Below are 17,471 nucleotides of genomic sequence, written 5' to 3' on the forward strand. Positions count from 1 at the left end.
CATACTGATGCAAGCTGTCCCTTCCAAAACAGAGCCAGGGGCCAAGGAAAAACAACTGCAGGACTTCCAGCAAAGCTTACCAGTGTCACTTCTAAGGTTTACATGCATACACTCTCCAAAAGCAGACCAGGGGCATGGCCCTCCAAAGGCTGAACCAGTGCCAAACTCCAGCACATAGAAATCTTTTGAGGCCTCTTAACTAAGCTCCAGCCTAGACCTTCTACTGGACACATGAGAGCATCTCCCAAAGCCTCAGCCAGTTTTCAGACACCAGAGGACACAGGCAAGAGGCAGCTGTTCCATGTCTATAGATACACTCAATGTTTCCTCCTTTGTGGCCAGGGGGAGGCGGGGGAGAAGACCACCTGTTAAACCTGGAGCTCCAGGTTGTGGAAGCTTACTCTCTTGTAGCAGAACCTCATTGTTTCTGATCTGAACATCCATTTGTGAGTAAGAGTCCTGTAACTTGAATGTGACATCTTGTTTGACTTGTTGGACCAAATAAAAAGTTGTCACACTAGCATGCGCTGCATTCTTTGTAAACAAAACACCAGTACACAACGATGACCTCCTGGGACAAGACCAGAGGGCACCTGAGCCACTTTGTTATGTCCTTTCAAGCTGGCCCTGATTTAGGCAATCCTAGGGTTTTCTTTGCATTGCCTTTGGGCTGAGAGAGCGAGACCTACCCAAGGCTGAGTCCTTCGTTTCCCAGAACCCTTGTCCGACAATCAGCACAGGATTTGTTGTGTGGAAGGCACCAGAGGCTATTCAGTAAGTCAGGGTTGTATATGGCTTAGCCTAGTTAGGTCTGCATGCATACCTTACAAGCCATACAAGATTGTAGCCCTCCTGTACTCAGGAAGCAAGTTTCTTCTATAAGAAGGCATATAGGCATTGTAACATAAAAAGCAGTGAAAAGAAATCACAATCAAAATGCTTTTCATGACAACCAAATTAATAATAAATATCTCTGAAAATATCTGAGCCAGTCAGTTACAGGAAAATACTGCAAACATCTCATTAAGTTGACCCAGGCCAAAATTACTGCATGCAATTTCCCCCCTATCACAATAAACTTCATTAGTCTTTAAGGTGCCACACAACTTTCCTATTTCTATTAACCTGATAATTTATTTAGAATATGCTCTAAGAATAAAATACAGTTTATTATACATCTTCCTCTTGTAATTTTATTGTCAACCCCTCCCCCCAAAAAATCTACAATATGGACATTCCTCAACGTGTAATATATACGATGTGTATGCCACTGAATCTTCATATCCAAAACTATATGCAGGCCAAAGCCTTCCATTACGGATACACAAGCAAGCATTTTAGCCGTATTTGAGACTTCCCTGGAGCTCACCTCCAGAAATCTGGATGTGAACCATCTTCTGAGGAGGGCAATGTCTCTTCTAGTATCAAACCTGTGACAGACAGGAAAAGGCAGACGTACACACAACAGATATCCCCCCTCATTTCTACATGAAACCATTAGAACAAAAAGGCAGAGGAATCAGGAGGAAGTTAGGTGTGCAAAGCTATGTGGGGCTTGTAACTGGCAGGTTAAAGCCAAATCCCATAGAAAGATTAAAGGGTACTTAGCAGTCACTTCATGCATTTCACAAACTGTGAAGCTCCATCTAGAGAATGTAGACAGAAAGACGACTTTTAAAACAATTAATTTTTTTAAAACTTTATTTGAATTTAAAAAACAATGTATGCAACATAATCTAATTCTTTTAAATTATTACAACTCCTTTATCATCATACCACCATGTTCAACTAATATCCATTTAATTCCTATATTATATGTTAACTTCCTAGAGCATTACTGAGTTAAAACAATTAATTTTAATAAACATTTCTTTTCTGCATTAATATATTTTTAGTGAGCCCCCATGTCAACAGGAAATAATTTAACACATGATGCTATATTAAAAGGTGCTACAACCTAGTAAGACCACGATGCTGAGAATCATGTGCATATACACAAATGCTTACAGATGTAAAGTTAAATACCGTTCTTCATTCAGTCTAAGGAATTTACTGAGCTCAATCCACAGAATACAAATTTGCATGCATACATATATTCACACAAATACATATACATACATACATACACATATATATTTAAGGTGTCTTTATAATAATTCATAATTGCCTCTATAGTCATTTTTTTTCTGCCTCTAACCTGGGAGAGGGAAAACATACTGTTTTCCTTCTTTTCAAGAAGAAAGTGCCTTGCAACCAGGACAGGGAATCTGGCTGCATACGCAATCCCATACAGTAGCTTACCAGACATGAGAGTGCCCAGAATGATTTCTGCTCTGCCAGTTCCCCAGCTGACATTTAATCATCAAGAACCTGGAGCAATTCCATGGGGTCATGCCACAACTGCTTGCCCCAAGACACCCCACGACAGGGACTGAGTTCTTGGACCTCAACCTCCAGCGCCTCAGAAACACTTTGGTGGAGGCCCTATCAGGCTGCGATGCTGGGGAGGGGGGGGGTCGTCACATTTAGAGATTCATGAGCACAAATGTGAAATCTCAGAAGTTACAATCTCCCAGCTCAGAATATCATAACTGATTAAAAGCACAACAGACTATAAATAGTTGGGGTAAAGAGCCACAACAGTCCATGTATATGTGTTGATTGTGCAAGCAATGGCCCTGTGATCTGGAGCTCCACAGCTGCCAACACTTCTGCTCAGCACAGGCCAATCTGGCAAGAGATGCCAAGGCCCCTCCCAGTGTGTCCCACAGTCCAGCCCTACATCATGGCAGCTTTACCCAGACTTGTGAACACAAAAAGAGGTACCCCTGCACTGGCAGTTTTCCAGCAGGGTCTTCAGATGTTCAACTTCCTTAGCTAGACGCTGATTTTCCTCACGTAGTTCTTGACACTGGTGGTAAATTAAAAGTCATGTTAGCTTGAAAAGGTGAGACTTTAACTACTGCATAAAAAGACGACAGCTCTGAGTCATACAGGTTCAAGAGGATAATCCCTGTTAAGAAGGTAGCCAAAAGCTTCCTGCTGCTACAATACAGCAAATGAACCCTACGTGTTTCTTGATTATGCCATTGGTAAGATGCATGCTAGCAGGTGGGCTTCATATTATCTCAGAATAATGCAAAATATGCTGGCATTTCAAGAGCTCTTGGAACTATACACAGAGGCTCACCAAACATATTATAAGCCCCAGCACAGGCTCAGGAATGGATCAAAGTTCAAACTTGTGGCTCAAGACCCTGTTTTGAGGAGTCAGAGCACAACGCATTGCATGTGCAGTGCTCTGCATCTTCCTGTCTCACCTGACAGCTACCAACTTCAGGGGCACTGCCACAGCCAAAGGGTGGGGGGAATTAGGGAGGCAGTGTCCAGTCGCAGCTGGAGGAATGATGTCCATTTTCTGGATCTCCAGTAGCCAAGATCCAGCACAACAACCTCATTCCCCTTCTGCCTTGTTGCATCCCCACTGTTTCCCCCTCGCCCTGGCCAGAAAGTACGCATGTCACCAACAGGACTCCAGCCATGGAGTTCTTCTAATGCAAACCCCGTTCCAAGTGCAGGATCTGCAATGCAGGATTGTAGTTCTAGCATTATCCAGTACATATATCCAGCTCTTTCAGGTATTCCTCATAGAACTGGTTTCAAGATCTCTCAATATTTGGGATCTCCCTTCTCTATTTGTTTGTTTGTATGTACAGCGCTGTGTAAATCTACAGCACTATATAAATAAAGCATAATAATAATAGTAATAATACCTCAGTTTGTAAGTACTCCATAGTGCTCCAAGTTTATCAACACTTTCTCTTAAGCAACTACACATTCTGTACTACAAAGGGCTTACAGTTTGCATAACCAAATCAAATCGAGCACTTACTTACAGCGTTCAGTTTACACAAAATATTTATACCCTCCCTTCATTTCCAACAGCAGGCACCCAATAAGCAAAAATGAGTACTATTGGGAAAATAAATGTTTTAAATGTATATTTTTCACTATTTAAACTTGCCATGATTAATTCCATCCTTCATGCAACCTCCCGGCCTTACCTGCAAGCAAGGCCCACAACCTGGAGCAGCTCTGGGGACCTGTCTCGCTGTCAAAGATCCACGTGTCTGCGTCCATTTCAGGCCTGAAAACAAGATACTGTACATCATTTCTTATTTCTGGTCTGGTGCAAACAGAAGCACCGTCCATCGCCTGGCTCTTTGGTGCCCCTGAGATGGCATATACTTGATACTGCTATCCCACACCTCAGGCTCTTCCTTTTGCTGGATCAAACTAAAGGTTACACTTAAGTACAGTGGACCCTTGTTATCCGCTGGGGTTTGGTTCCAAGATCCCCCGTGTATAACAAAATCTGTGTATGCTCAAGTCCCATTAAGTATAATGACATAGCAAAATGGTGTCCCTAATAAAAAATGGAACATCAAGGTAAATTTATCCTTTTTTTGAACATTTTCAAACCGTGTATGCTTGAATCCGTGTATAAAAAATCTGTGTCTAAGAAGGGCCGACTGTAGTGCTCCCTTACGTGGTGAAAGACATCTGTTGATCCTAGCAGTTTCTTTTGCTCACCTTCATATTTTGCATTCCAACATGCTTCCTTTTGAGATTGGACATGGGGATGCAAACACAGGTTTAATTTGCAAGACTGATTGCTGAGGCATGCATCTGTAAGGAAATCCTGCTATTGGAGGGGGGCATGCTAATTACAGCTTGATTTCTGCTTTGATCTATGCCATGCAGTCTTCCTGCATTTATGAGAGATTATTTGGGCTGCTGCTTCCCTCTGCTGGTGAAGACCCACCAGTGCAAAAAAGACATTTACCTGGCAATTCCCTAGGCAAGAATGCATTTCACTTCATAGCAAAGCTGTCTAATTTCATGCAGGAGAATAGGGCATCCCTTCTATAGCCCTGGCAGAACCAATTTCCGCCAGGGGAGAACCTGACTCTGAAGATAGGGAACAGCCCCACAAGGGACAAGAAAGGAACACCACCAGGCATTTATTACACAGTTTGTCAAAACCATTGCTGCTCTTAACATTCACTTCACCTGACACTTACATCCTATCCCTAGGAGGGAGAGTTAAGAGTCTGCACTGAACTCAAGGTACACATCCTCCTAAGCTCACCTGTGCCTTGGGAGACCTGCTTGGCTAGGATTTGCTTCTTGGCTGATTCAGTAGCTGGCTCTTTCTCTTTGGGATGCTTTTGAGTTCCCATCTTGCCTGTATTGGGACCCCCAGCTGCTGGAACACAAGCAACAGTCAAAAAGAGCAAGATATGAGTTTCAGTCCAGATCACGGTCTGACAAAACCACAGTGCTCTGAACTAGACATATAGTGAGTACATGTTGGCTCCTACTATAATACTGGTATAGGTAACATCACCTACTGAGAGCGGAGAGTGCGCTCAAGCCCCTTAAAAACAATGCATGTGTCCACACAGATCTTTTCTTTCTCCCCCGCCCCACAGCCCCGATAGTTAGTCCTTTAGCTCTTTTCCTATCTGCTCCTATACCCCAATCCTGCCACCTGACAAAGATTTTACTTCTAGATGAACTGTGTTGATGCACAACTTCAGCAGTAAGCGATTGCTTAAATGAAGGCAGCATTTGGGAAAACATGGTATTTTTCTGGGTATTTTTGTAATCTCACACTTACTATTGTCACAAGGACTCCGAGTTGGAATGGGTTCAGATGAGGGCAACAAGGATGATGTATGAGGAGAGGTTGATCACACTCTTTAACTACTTTGAGGGCTGCCACAAAGAGTAGGATGCAGCCTTGTTCTTTGCAGCCTCAGAACATAAAACTAGGTCTAATGCTGTGGTTCCCAACCTGTGGGTTGTGACCCCTTTGGAGGTCGAACGACCCTTTCACAGGGGTCACCTAAGACCATCGGAGAACACATATTTCCTACAGTCTTAGGAACCGAGACCATCACTTGGGAGTCACCACAACATGAGGAACTGTATTAAAGGTCATGGCATTAGGAAGGTCTAATGGTTTTAAGTTCCGGGAAGGTAGATTTCATGGGCACCAGAAGGAACTGTGGGACAGTGAGAGCGATTCAGCAATGGATCCAGTTTCCTAGAGAGGTGGGGAGAGATCTCCTTCTCTGATGTCTTCAAAGAGGTTGGACCTGCTGGGGATGCTCCAGCTGGAGGTCATGCATTAAGCCTGATGGCACATTTGTCCCCCTTCTAGTTGCATGGCTCTAGCCCACAAGGCCAGCCAACTAACCTGTAGGGACTGGAAGTTTTGTTCCTGGAGGCTTGTTCTCCCCCTGAGGCTTCACACCCCGACAGGCCAGGGAGCCATCCAGCGAAGGTTTTTGGGTGCGATGAGGAGGAGGCTGGAGAGACGTGGCAGATTTCCTCTCACGATGCACTTCTGTTAAACCGCTTCTTGTTTCAACAGGCGGTTGTTTCTGTTAGACATGGGACCCAAACATTGAGACAGGCTTAAAGTAGGGCAGTACACACATTTAATGGTAGATACAGAACTCTACATTGGGTGGTTCACAATGGAACTTCTAACTTACTCTTCAGGGAAATAAAACCCCTATATAGGGATAGGATCTGACACTCCGCTACATTTGTGGCTTTGACTATTCATAGGTTTAGGTCTTTTTAGGTCCTCCAGTTCAACTCTTCCATCATCAACATCCACCAGAAGTTGCTCCGGAGGGCCTAGAGAGAACACTTCTCTATCATAATAGAAGACAATCGAGGCGGCTTACAATCCAAAAGAAGATATACAAGGCCCAATACCACAGTTGTTCCCCATTAATCATACATGAACCATGAAAGTCCTACGAGGAGAGATTTAGGGAGCTGGGGATGTTTAGCCTGAAGAAGAGAAGGTTAAGAGGCAATATGATAGCCCTCTTTAAGTATTTGAAGGGATGTCATATTGAGGAGGGAGCAAGCTTGTTTTCTGCTGCTCCAGAGAATAGGACATAATGGAGCAATGGATGGAAGCTCCAGGAAAAGAGGCTCCAGCTCAACTTCAAGAAGAACTGTTCAACGGTGGAAGATGCAGCTTTGGAAAGCGGTGGAGCCTCCTTCTTTGGAGGGCTTTAAGCCTCTGTTTTTGGGGATGCTTTGATCGTTTTACTTATTGATTTAAGGTATTGATACTCCTTCAGCCCTAAAGGCTCTCAGAGCGGCTTACAATGACTATTCGGTTCCTGCGGGGCAGAAGAAGTCCTTCGGGGCTCCCTCCCGAGATCCCCCGCTTCCCTGCCTGGCAGAAGGGGGGTCTCCCATCCCAAGGGCCCCTTCGGCCTCCCCGACTCTACCTGGGCCAGGGCTGCCCTTGGCCCAGGGCCTCCTCCGCAGCTGCTCCTGGGCGCCGCCAGTCCGGCCGACTGCCTGCCCTTCCCTCCATTGCGGCGGAGGCCCTTGGGAGCCCCTTTCGCAGCCGGGAAACGAGAAGAGCCAGGGGCAGCGGCAGCCGTGCCTCCGACGGAGAGGCGCCTCTTTTTGCTGCTGGGGAGGCCTCCCTTGCCGGCCGGCCTCTTCCCTCCAACCGACGCCGCCTCAGGGTCCCCCGCGTCGCCTTCCTCTGCCGCCGCCGCCGCCACCACCATCGTTTCGGGAGCCGGCGTGGAGGAGACCGGAGGCGGATGCTGAGGCGGCAGAGGCTCCCACTCGAAGGTGAGGTCCAGGCGGCTGCAGCCTTTCGAGGAGGAGCCCGAAGCCAGCCCTGCTCCTCCTGCTCCCGCTCCTCCGTCGAGGCTGGAGGCCTGGCTCTCGTCGTAGGTGCGGTTGGGGCTCCGCGGCGTCGCCCGGAAGGAGCAGAAGGAGGCCGAGGCCGAGGCCCAGGCGGCGCTGAGGGGGGTCAGCCTCTCGGTCTCAATGGTCGAAGGGAGCCTCGGAGGAGGCAACGGAGAAGGGCGGCTCCTTTCCCCGGCTTCTCGGAACGCCGTCGCCAAGGCCTCGCACTCCTCCGCGAAGGCGCTCCGGTAGAGGAGGCCCGGCGTCGACGGAGAGAACGAGGAGGAGGAGGAGGAGGAAGACGCCATCTTGGAAAAACTCGCCTCCTCCGAATTCTATTTTGCCTCAAAACAGCTTTTTTAGCTTTTCCCACGCCGCGCTTTCATTGGCTCCGCGCTTCGCCCAATCGGAGACGAGCGAGCGCGCGTGCGCAGAGGCGGCTCTCCATTTCTCTTCCTCACTGGGGAGAGAGACAAGTCACGTGGCACAAACTAACCAATCAGAGGAGAATAAAATAAAAAGGCCTTTTCCGCTTTTTTTCCTCTTCCAATTGTCTGTTGATAGGAAAAGGGGGCGGGGCCAGCGACAAGGCTATGGCTACATCCACACTGGAGAGATAACCCGGTTTGGCACCGCTTTAATTCTTTTTCTGACTCAAGGCTATGGAATTCTAGGAGCTGGAGTTTGTTGTGGGGACTCCTCAACATACTCCAACTCCCAGAATTCCATAGCCTTGAGCCAGAAAAAGAATTAAAGCGGTGCCAAACCGGGTTCTCTCTCCAGTCTTAGCCAAGTCACTCTCTCATAGACTCATAATTGGAAGAGACAGCAAGGGCCCTGACCCAGCCCCAGCCCCTTCTTCTGCCATGCAGGAACTCTCACTCAGAGCATCCCCATTGACAGATGGCCATCCAGCCTCTGCTTAGAGACCTCCAAGGAAGGAGACTCCAAGGGAATATATTCCCCTGTCGAACAGCCCTTACTCTCAGGGAGTTCCTCCTAATCTTGAGCTGGAACCTCTTTCCTGGAGTGCTTGAACTCATTGCTCCATTGGGTCCTATTCTCTGGAGCAGCAGCAGAAAACAAGCTCGCTCCCTCCTCAATGGCATCCCTTCTCTCAGCCTCAGAAGCAAGCAAAGGCCACCCTCCCCCCAAACACCCTTCTGAACAAATTGGACCAAGAAAACCTAGCAATTGGGCTTTAAAGAACCAGAAAAATGTACACTTGTAATGTTGGCTTCCTTTCTTCTTTTCAAAAAATGACTTTAAAATGGTTATTCTTACTGCTCTCCCTGCTATTATTAACCTTTATTTACACAGCGCTGTACATATAGCCTACCTTACAGGGTTATTGTTGTAAGTAGGAAAAGGGAGAGAGGAGGCTGGCACCGGCTGCCTTTCGGAGGAGTGACCTGTAAATGTATGAAGCAGTGGTTCCCCAATGTTGGGTTTCCTCATGCTTTAGGTGGACTGCAGCTCCCATGATCCTTAGACAGCTTGGCTTATGATTGAGGATGATGGGGGTCGTAGATCCCAAGGCACATCTCAGGTGCTTGTAAGAGAGCTGTCCAGTTAACACATAGCTCTGGAGCGTATTAAGGGCCCATTTCTAGGATAGTGAAAACTGAATTGGCTGCAACATCTGCTAAACCCCGTAAGGCTGACAACGCAGTCATGAGAGACAATGGTATCACCGAGTGCTTCCTTCCAAGGCTCACACAAATGTCACAAGAGAAGATTGGCTTCACAGTGGTTTAATACGAACAAGTCTTGGACATTACATCAGACAGTCAACCCAGGACATAAGATTGCTGAACTAGAAGCCCCACATCAGTATGTATGTGTATATATATATCAGTATTTATATATACAGCAGCAAGAGCCTTTGATCTTCAAACTTTGTGCACCAAAGGAAAGAAGGGTTTTTTGAAAACCCACAGGGAATGCGGATTCGCCAGGCAACAGCAGCAGGCTGCTCCAAATAGGACCATTGGAGCCTCTTCGAAGAGCAGATGGGTGCAACCTGTCCAGAGGCAGCTTCTTCAGAGTTACTGTAGTTGCTTTGGCAGGAGAACTTTTCCTGCTCTCCAGATACTCCATCAATGAGGAGGGCATCTCCATCGCCTCCTCCACCCCACCTCAAAACATTCAGGTTTTTTTTTTTGTACAGGCTCTTCTTCTTGCCCCCCGTCCCTGGCGCCATACTCTCACCCCCGTTGTTGAAAAGCGGACGGCGCAGAAAAGGCAATGTTAAAGTCACTTTATTACTTGTCTTGGTTCTCCCCGTTCCCACATACATGCTGCAAGACCCATATTTGAGAGTAACAGCAGTCTGAATCAACTGAAGACACTACTGCCACACACCCCCAACATGGCCACAGGGTCTTTCATGACATTCAGAGGACCTCCCCGCAGATTAAATATTGAACACAGAGCAGAGAACTTTGCACTCTTAACCCTCAGTGGGTGCTGACACAAGCCTAGAGGAAGGTATCTGTGAATCGCAGCAGCAGCAGCAGCATGCCAAGTTGGCTGGAACTTAAGAGCGAGCTGCTAATACCTCTGACTTGGCAAGGTTCAAATCCCCGCTCCTGCCTGGAGAAACACTGCCCTTCCACTTTAGAGATCAAGAACCAGCCGAGGAATTGGGGAGAGGCCTCATTCACCCAGGCATCAACAAGCTTCCATTGAGAACCCACAACTCATTTGCAGTTATCAAAGGTATCTCAGGCCCTGAATAGGAAGTCCGTTTTTTGCATGTCTCCAACTTATCAGAGGCTGAAAGGATTCTTGGGATAGGATTAGCAGCTAAAACCTGAAACATTCCCAAGGGATTGGGAGTGGAAGGAAGGTCTGGATCTGTGCATGATGGCCACTTGTGAACTCTTTCTAGCTGCTCTCTAAAAGGAGTTTCCAAGCTCTTTTTGGTCTGCTCCCATACCCTCCTCCCAGCGGGGGAAACGTTTGCTGCTTTCCACTCCCATTTTGGGGTAACAGACACAAAACGCTAAAGGAGCCTCCACAACAGCTGAGGAAGGACTTTCAAGAACCAAGTTCTCCCTAGGCGGACATGCAGAGCCCTGATAGCGCCCCACATTCTCACCCAACAAGAGAGACAGCTTTTCCACGCATGCTGTAATCCTCACCCTGTTTCCCAGCAGCCTTTCCACATCCATCAACAGGTGCAGCTCTTCACAGCTTCTCACCTTCTATACAAACACCGAAGACCAACAGAACTCAACTCTGCTGCCTGACAAAAGGATTGGGATGAGGTGGCGTGGCAGGCAACACTGGACAAGTGGGCGTGGGAAAGGGAGGGAGGGAAAGTCGGAGAGAAAAAAGCTGTTTGGAAGAGAGAGTGTAAAAATAAATGTCATTTTTGCAGTGGGTGGGGAAGAGGAAAATGGAGGATGCCAGGCTCCCCTACTGGCGGACCTTCCCTGGGACGTAATTCCTATCAATGATCTCCTCTTGCAAGAACATGTGTAAGCAGCGCTCATTCTGTGCCAGCGGGTGTCCAGCGATTCTGCCAGGAACAAAGAAAAATAAGGTTAGCAAATGGTTACCTGCTGAAAAGTACTGTGCAAGGCAGAGGAAGATTACAATCCATGTGCAATGGCAACAAACACTGGCATCAAGTGAACCTATCCCCAGGACATTTGTGACTGGAGGCAACAGTAAGGGCCACAGATGTTATCTAGATTGGGCAGCCATTCATTCTTTCTTCATGCTTGCCACCAACTCTGCTTCTCCAGTCTCTCCTAGCATGCACAGAAGGGTTTGAGGGACAGTCTCTTCTTAGACACTGGGTGTCCTTGGATGGCTCTGTAACATCATATAAAGTATGATATCAGAGTCTGGACCTACATCTTGGCCAAGAACCAGGCCAGGAAAAATAGGTAGTGTGTGTGTATGTCTGTGCACACGCATGTGCATGTGAATGAGAGATCGGAAACTGCAATGTGCACTAGAGATTTCAAGTGCTTCCGGAGTGCAGCTCAAGATCCTGAAATAAGGGAAGTGACCAGTACCAAAGTCTTCCTGTTCAGTGTGTCTTCTGTGTCACTAAATCTGTGGCTCATTAGATATAAGTAAGCCACAGGCATACCAGTTTTCCATCAGAGCTACTATCACAACTCCTCTTCCCTCCAGACAAATGGATCTTAGGACAGTAATTTAATAATGCACAGCAGAGGCCTAATGCAAATGTCTTCCAGGGAGAACAGTGTACTCAAGGACTGGTTGCTGAATCACAGTTTTGTGTGGTTTAGGAAGTGAGCATGGCCCTACTTCCTCCTTGGCAGAAGCACCAAGGGAAGGCAAAAGCCTAAGTCTGTTAAGAAGCCTTGCTGAAAGACAGGCAGACAGTGGGAACAGAGCAGTGGAAAAACAGATGCTCTTTGTCTAGTTAAAATTCATGGCTTCCAACGTGTTTTACTTTTATAACTACAAAGGGGTATTTATTTTACTTCCTTCTGACTTTGGCATTTTAAAATGATTTCAGAGTCAAGGATAATTATAGGCAATCCACCCCATAATGATACTGATAATTTGATCAGAGATCTAGGCATCTTCCCTGACTACAATTCCCTTTCTCAAGATTCTGGAAGGACAAGGAGTGGATAGTAAGACAGTTTGTTTGGCACAGATAATACATCAGCTTTCTAACCAAAGCAAAGCAAGTCTCTTCTTGCTTATCTGGGGGACAACAGAGGAAGTCTTCTGCTAACCTGTGCTGCATTGTTTCCACTGTCCTTACAGCACCATTCACTATTTGGAGACAAAAGCAGTGTGTGGAGGCACACTATCAACACTCTTCCAGAAAATGTTGGTGCTGTCCGTCTTTCCTGTGCCAAGCAATCTAAGACCCATGTTGTCTTGTGACACATCCAACCTCTCCAAGAATCCCTCCAATTGCCCACAAACAGCACAGACCCATGTTCATCTTACTTGTTTATGAACTGTTCTAGGCCCTGTCTTCTTTCTTCTATGAAGGACTCCTCAAAGATGCCCTCATCTCCTCGGAAAGGGAGCTGGCGTTTCAAGGCTTTGCCAGGCAGCGGAGGCACTACAATCTAGATGGGGAGAGCATAATATCAGAACGGGCAGAGATGGGGCAGTGCCACTACTGTCTGATGGTGCTTCACACAGCAGAAAAGAGTCTGGGCATTATCTCTGCCATGAACATGCAGAGGAGACCATGGCAACTATCTACACTTAAGAGCAGCAGTAGGCACAGAAGGAGATGCAGAGTTGATGCTTCTGCCTTGCACTCACCTTGCTGTCACGTTCCAGCTCATTTTTCAGCCACTCAAAGTCACTGTATCGTCGCCTCACACAGGACTCTTTCAGTTTGAAGATAGGCAGGTTTGTCTGCAAGGAGAAAAAAAGGATATAGGCATAGCTCAGTTAGCCAAACCTCTGACATTGAAGCTCCTTTTTACAAAGTCTTCTAATGTCCCCAGCCCCCTTTTCCTCCTCATTCTCTGTCTAGCTGGATAGTTAGCAGCATCAACATTTAAGAGGATGGTGAAGGAGAGCTGGAGAAACACAGTGTTGCTTTTGCAGCAGCGTGTCTGCAGCAAATAATGCAATAAGCAAAGTTGAAGCAAGGAACAAGCAGGAGTCTATCTATAACAGGCAAGGCAAAAAGTGCAGAGAACAGCTGAACAACAAAACAGTGAGAAAAGGGGAGAGCTCTCTGTACGTTTGGTCACCAAAATGGAAATCGCAAGAAAAGTGGAGGTTGGTGAAAGAAAGATAAATGGACGCATTGTGGGAAAAACCTGTAGGTCTCTGGAAGGTTCAAAATGTGTTTGCTTCCTTGCAAGAGGCTCAATGGGCCTTGGCTTTTTTGTTGCACATGTGCATGTTATTGGCTCTGCATAACAAGTTTGGGAAACATGTCAACATCCTTTTTTTTTTTTGTGGTGTAGAAACTTATTATTTCCATATTATTTCTGCCTCTGGTAATTATGGGCCTGAACAAACAGGCCAAAATAAAGCTGCCTCGGGTCACTTTGGAGGTATGCTGTTTAAATGACACACGCATCTTAATAGGCCAGAAGCTGCACCAAAGTTGCGCTCCAGTCCTTAGGACTGGAGCGTGGCTTTTACATGGCTTCTGGCCTCTTAGGACGCATGCAGCATTTAAACAGCATACCTCCAAAGTGACCTGAAGCAGCTTTATTTTGGCCTGTCTGTTTGGGCCCTGTGTTACAGAATTAAGGCCCAGGAGCACATCTAACTGAGGTATATATGCATTTGACAGTGGCTACAGACTCTCCCTTTAGTTCCAAAACAGGTGACAACACAATAACCTTTCTGCTGCATCTGCTTAACTCACTCCTAGACTTCTATGGTAAATTTCCCACCACCATACATCAGACCTAGATGCTTAAGACACATACCCCTAGCACAAGCAACAATCATCCCTATCAGTCTTAAGAGACTACTTCCTTTTCAGGAGGAAAAGTCACAACTATAATCTCTTATGCTGCATTCCAGATCACAGGCAAAGTCTGAAGTGTGGAAGGAAGGCAAAAGCAACGAGCATATTACTACCTGCATTGGAGGAGGGAATCAGTATAATGTTTTTGGAAGGCTTGTTTGTGGCCAAGGGGATGACTCTGGGCATTGCCCCAGCCTCCTTAGCTACCATAAAGTGTGAAATGCACAGGACAGCTCAGCTTTAGACCACTGTATTACTTCTCTCTCTTGGTTAAGGCAGCCCATCCAGATAATTGCAAACTGTCTGCGATCAGGGTCCATAAAACTGGTTGCCAGGTCTCTACTGTAAACACGATTTTGGCAATGAGAAAGAAAAACGTCTTCAATACAAAACAGTGGGAGAGTACATCATTTTGCTCAGCACCACCCAGAAAGAAAGGAAGAAAGAGCAGTGGTGGAAGTACTTCTTTCACAACTGCGCCAGTTACATCTTGTCTCAGTGCCCAGCATCACGGACTTGGGAGGAGGACGATCCTGGAAACACCCACCCTTTGCCCCTGTAGTGTCTGCAAGCAGGGCAAACAGGCACAACAAGGACACAATTATTTGCCCCTGCGGCACAAGGTGGGAGAAGGACCATCATCAGTTACTACTTCTACTGCTACCTTACATATTTTGCACTAAGGAGAGCAGATTTGTATATGCCTTTCCCCACCAAGCACAGGTGATCCACTGATACGTTTTGTGTGGGGCAAGGTATCTCAACCCAATCTCTCTAGGGAAAAGAGAGACAATCCCCTATTAAACCAAGAGTCCTTCTGCCAAAGATTCAACTTCACTTTTTTGGCATACAACACACAACTCTTTCATGGAGAAAGTTTACGCAGCCATTCAACAAGCTGCACCGAACTACAGTCCAAGATCCACGATCTTGAATATCCGCGAAGGGGCGACCTGTGCTATTTCCAACGGCACGCACGGCCCCATCCAAACCTATCAGGTTCGAATATGCACAAGCCTCCATTTCCAGGGTGGGCTCCAGAGCAGACCCCTGTGAAAACAGAGGGCTGACTGTATTTGTGGGTGAAGAACAGTCGCATATTTTATACCCCTTTTATCCTTGATCCTTGTTTGCATGAGGACCCCATGCAAGACTGGTTCATCCAGCAGGCTAGAGACCTTTCCAGCTGCAGCTGACTCTGTGGTGCCTTCCGAATTCAGCCTCATCCAGCAAGAGAATATTCGGGAGAGTTAAACTGTAACGGATCGGGAGACAAGACTATCAGCGCTGAACCTTCTGGAATAGATGTTAAATGAAACCGCAGGCGCCTGTTATCAGCCGGCAGCAGCACTAAGCCTGGATAGATACAAGGACACCCATTTGCTTTGTCCCCTGCTGCCTCCTCTTTCTCCTTTCCACCCGACCCTCATCCAGGTTTTCGGGTGCAAAGTCCTCTCTCCTTGCCGGACATCATTGCATTGCACAGGCTGATGCCGCTGTGGGAATGAAGGCCATCTTTATCTGTAACTCGGTGTGGCTTATTTCCAGGCAGAAATCCAAAGGAGGAACTGGGGGGACTGGGAGGAAACGTGGAAGGAATGGGGGGGATTGGGAACAGGGGACAAGGGGGAGATTGGAGGGAAGGGGAGGGCGATTGGGGACAGGAGACGAAGAAATGTAAGTCCAAAACATGCTGCAGAAATAATCCAGTTTGAGACCGCTTTAACTGCCCCGGCTCAACACTGGGGGATTCTGGGAACTGTAGTTCTGTGAGACATTCAGCCTTCTCTATCAGAGAGAGCTCTGGTGCCACAATAAACTACAGTTCCCAGGATTCCCTAGCACTGAGCCAGGGCACTTGAAGTGCTCTCTAACAGGATTATTTCCCCAGTCTGTTTTGGACCATTTCCCCATTTTTAGGGCGTTTCTACTCCGCGTTTCCCTCCAAAATCTGAGCACGTTTCTCCTTCTCTGGGTGGAGTCAAATTAGTACACAGCAACAAAATCAGACCTGTTTAGCTGTTCACCATTTCCCATTCATTCAATAGGAGGCTGAGGGGCAGGGGATGATGGGCTCTGGAGGTCAGGGAGATGATGGGGCATAAAAACCAAAGGGGATGATGGGTTATGGAGGCCAGAGAGAAGGGAATTATGGGTTCTGGAGGTGAAGGAGGGGATAATGGAACCTGGAGATGGGGGGATAATGGTTTCTGGAGTCCAGAAAGAGAATGATGGGTCTTGGAGACCAGGGAGATTATGGGGTGTGGAGACCAAGGGGATGCTGGGTCCTGAGGTCCAGAGAGCAAAGGACGATGGGTTCTGGAGTCCAGAGAGAGGGAATGATGGGTTCTGTAGGCCAGGGAAGGGATGATGGAGTGTGGAGACCGGGGGGATGATGGGTTTTGGAGTCCAGAGAAGGAATGACGGGTCCTGGAGGCCAGGGGAGGGGATGATGGGGTCTGGAGGTCGGGGAGATGCTGGGGAGGAGGGGACGATGGGCCTTGGAGTCCAGAGGGGAGAGGATGACTGACGGGGCGTGAGAACCGGAGGGGAGGAGGGTGCTGGAGGCCGGGGGACGCTCACCCGCATCCGGAGCTCGTAGCTGGTGTATCTGGCCCTGCCGACGCCCACCGTCTGCGGGTTGAAGATGTCGATCTCGAGGAAGTTGCTGGGCGGGCCGTAGGCGTCCGTCAGGTCCTGGGGCTTCGAGTTCAGGCGCCGCGTGTCCGCCACCGCCGCCTCCGACATCGTGAGCCTCCCGCAGAGAGCCGCCCTCAGAGTCGCTGCCACAGACGCCTTCCCCTCAGACGCCGCCGCAGCAATACATGGCTCCCGCCCCGGAACCTGCGCCCACAGCCCGGCCCCGCTTCCGCCCTGCATAGCCCTGCACGGCATCCATGGTTCGGGGCTCCGCAGCGTTCCAACCCCGCAACCAGCATCGACGTCACATTCGCGCCTTGCAATGGCTGGGCTGTACAGGCGAAGTTAAATATTCATGGTCCGGGGTGCTGGAGCCTTGCTTGGTACGGAACGTGAGTGAGGCAGTACGCACCGCCCGTCTCCTGCAAAAGGGGAGTGGGCATCCACGTTCCCGGGTCCCCGAATTGTAATAATAGAGGAGGAGAACCGGTGGTGACGCGGGGCGGTTCCTGAGTGTGTGTGTGTCCGCGCATGCGCAGAACGGCCTTGCTGGGGTTGCCTAGGCTTTTGCAGCTGCAAAAAGGGAAAAGCTGGCTGCTCCTCGGAAGAGGGCAGCATCTCTGACTCAAGCCAGGAA

At 47.9% G+C, this 17,471-nt stretch overlaps 2 protein-coding genes across 3 annotated transcripts; both read right to left on the reverse strand.

Moving 5' to 3' along the window:
* Positions 1–1,683: 1,683 nt before the first annotated feature.
* On the reverse strand, positions 1,684–8,098 carry LOC121936788 (translation initiation factor IF-2-like). 2 transcript variants are annotated; one of them, XM_042479368.1, is made up of 5 exons: positions 7,326–8,098; positions 6,266–6,452; positions 5,153–5,266; positions 4,065–4,147; positions 1,684–2,911 (listed from the first exon to the last, which is right to left on the reverse strand). In XM_042479368.1, exons 1-5 carry the CDS (start codon positions 8,049–8,051, stop codon positions 2,795–2,797), a joined length of 1,227 nt encoding a protein of 408 aa, XP_042335302.1. In that variant the 5' UTR covers positions 8,052–8,098; the 3' UTR covers positions 1,684–2,794. The 2 variants fall into 2 exon arrangements, with proteins under 2 accessions (XP_042335302.1, XP_042335301.1); XM_042479367.1 differs by having other exon boundaries at positions 5,153–5,269.
* A 1,383-nt stretch (positions 8,099–9,481) lies between these two features.
* Positions 9,482–17,102, reverse strand: SNX12 (sorting nexin 12). Its single transcript, XM_042479369.1, has 4 exons — positions 16,778–17,102; positions 13,021–13,116; positions 12,694–12,818; positions 9,482–11,269 (listed from the first exon to the last, which is right to left on the reverse strand). The coding sequence occupies exons 1-4, from the start codon at positions 17,087–17,089 to the stop codon at positions 11,167–11,169; spliced, it is 636 nt and encodes a 211-aa protein (XP_042335303.1). The 5' UTR covers positions 17,090–17,102; the 3' UTR covers positions 9,482–11,166.
* Between the last annotated feature and the right edge of the window lie 369 nt (positions 17,103–17,471).

Source organism: Sceloporus undulatus, chromosome 7, assembly GCF_019175285.1.
Source record: "Sceloporus undulatus isolate JIND9_A2432 ecotype Alabama chromosome 7, SceUnd_v1.1, whole genome shotgun sequence".
In the NCBI taxonomy this organism is placed as follows: domain Eukaryota; kingdom Metazoa; phylum Chordata; class Lepidosauria; order Squamata; family Phrynosomatidae; genus Sceloporus; species Sceloporus undulatus.

What these genes read in the sequence shown, in the direction of transcription:
- LOC121936788 (XM_042479367.1), bottom strand. Translation starts at nt 8,051, where the DNA reads ATGGCGTCTTCCTCCTCCTCCTCCTCCTCGTTCTCTCCGTCGACGCCG. An exon ending in GCAGGTCTCCCAAGGCACAG is followed by an intron (nt 4,148 to 5,152) that starts GTGAGCTTAGGA and finishes TCTTGTTTTCAG; the next exon opens with GCCTGAAATGGACGCAGACA. An exon ending in GTTGTGGGCCTTGCTTGCAG is followed by an intron (nt 2,912 to 4,064) that starts GTAAGGCCGGGA and finishes ATTTACCACCAG; the next exon opens with TGTCAAGAACTACGTGAGGA.
- SNX12 (XM_042479369.1), bottom strand. Translation starts at nt 17,089, where the DNA reads ATGCCGTGCAGGGCTATGCAGGGCGGAAGCGGGGCCGGGCTGTGGGCG. An exon ending in AGCTGGAACGTGACAGCAAG is followed by an intron (nt 12,819 to 13,020) that starts GTGAGTGCAAGG and finishes CTCCCCATCTAG; the next exon opens with ATTGTAGTGCCTCCGCTGCC. An exon ending in CTAGAACAGTTCATAAACAA is followed by an intron (nt 11,270 to 12,693) that starts GTAAGATGAACA and finishes TGTTCCTGGCAG; the next exon opens with AATCGCTGGACACCCGCTGG.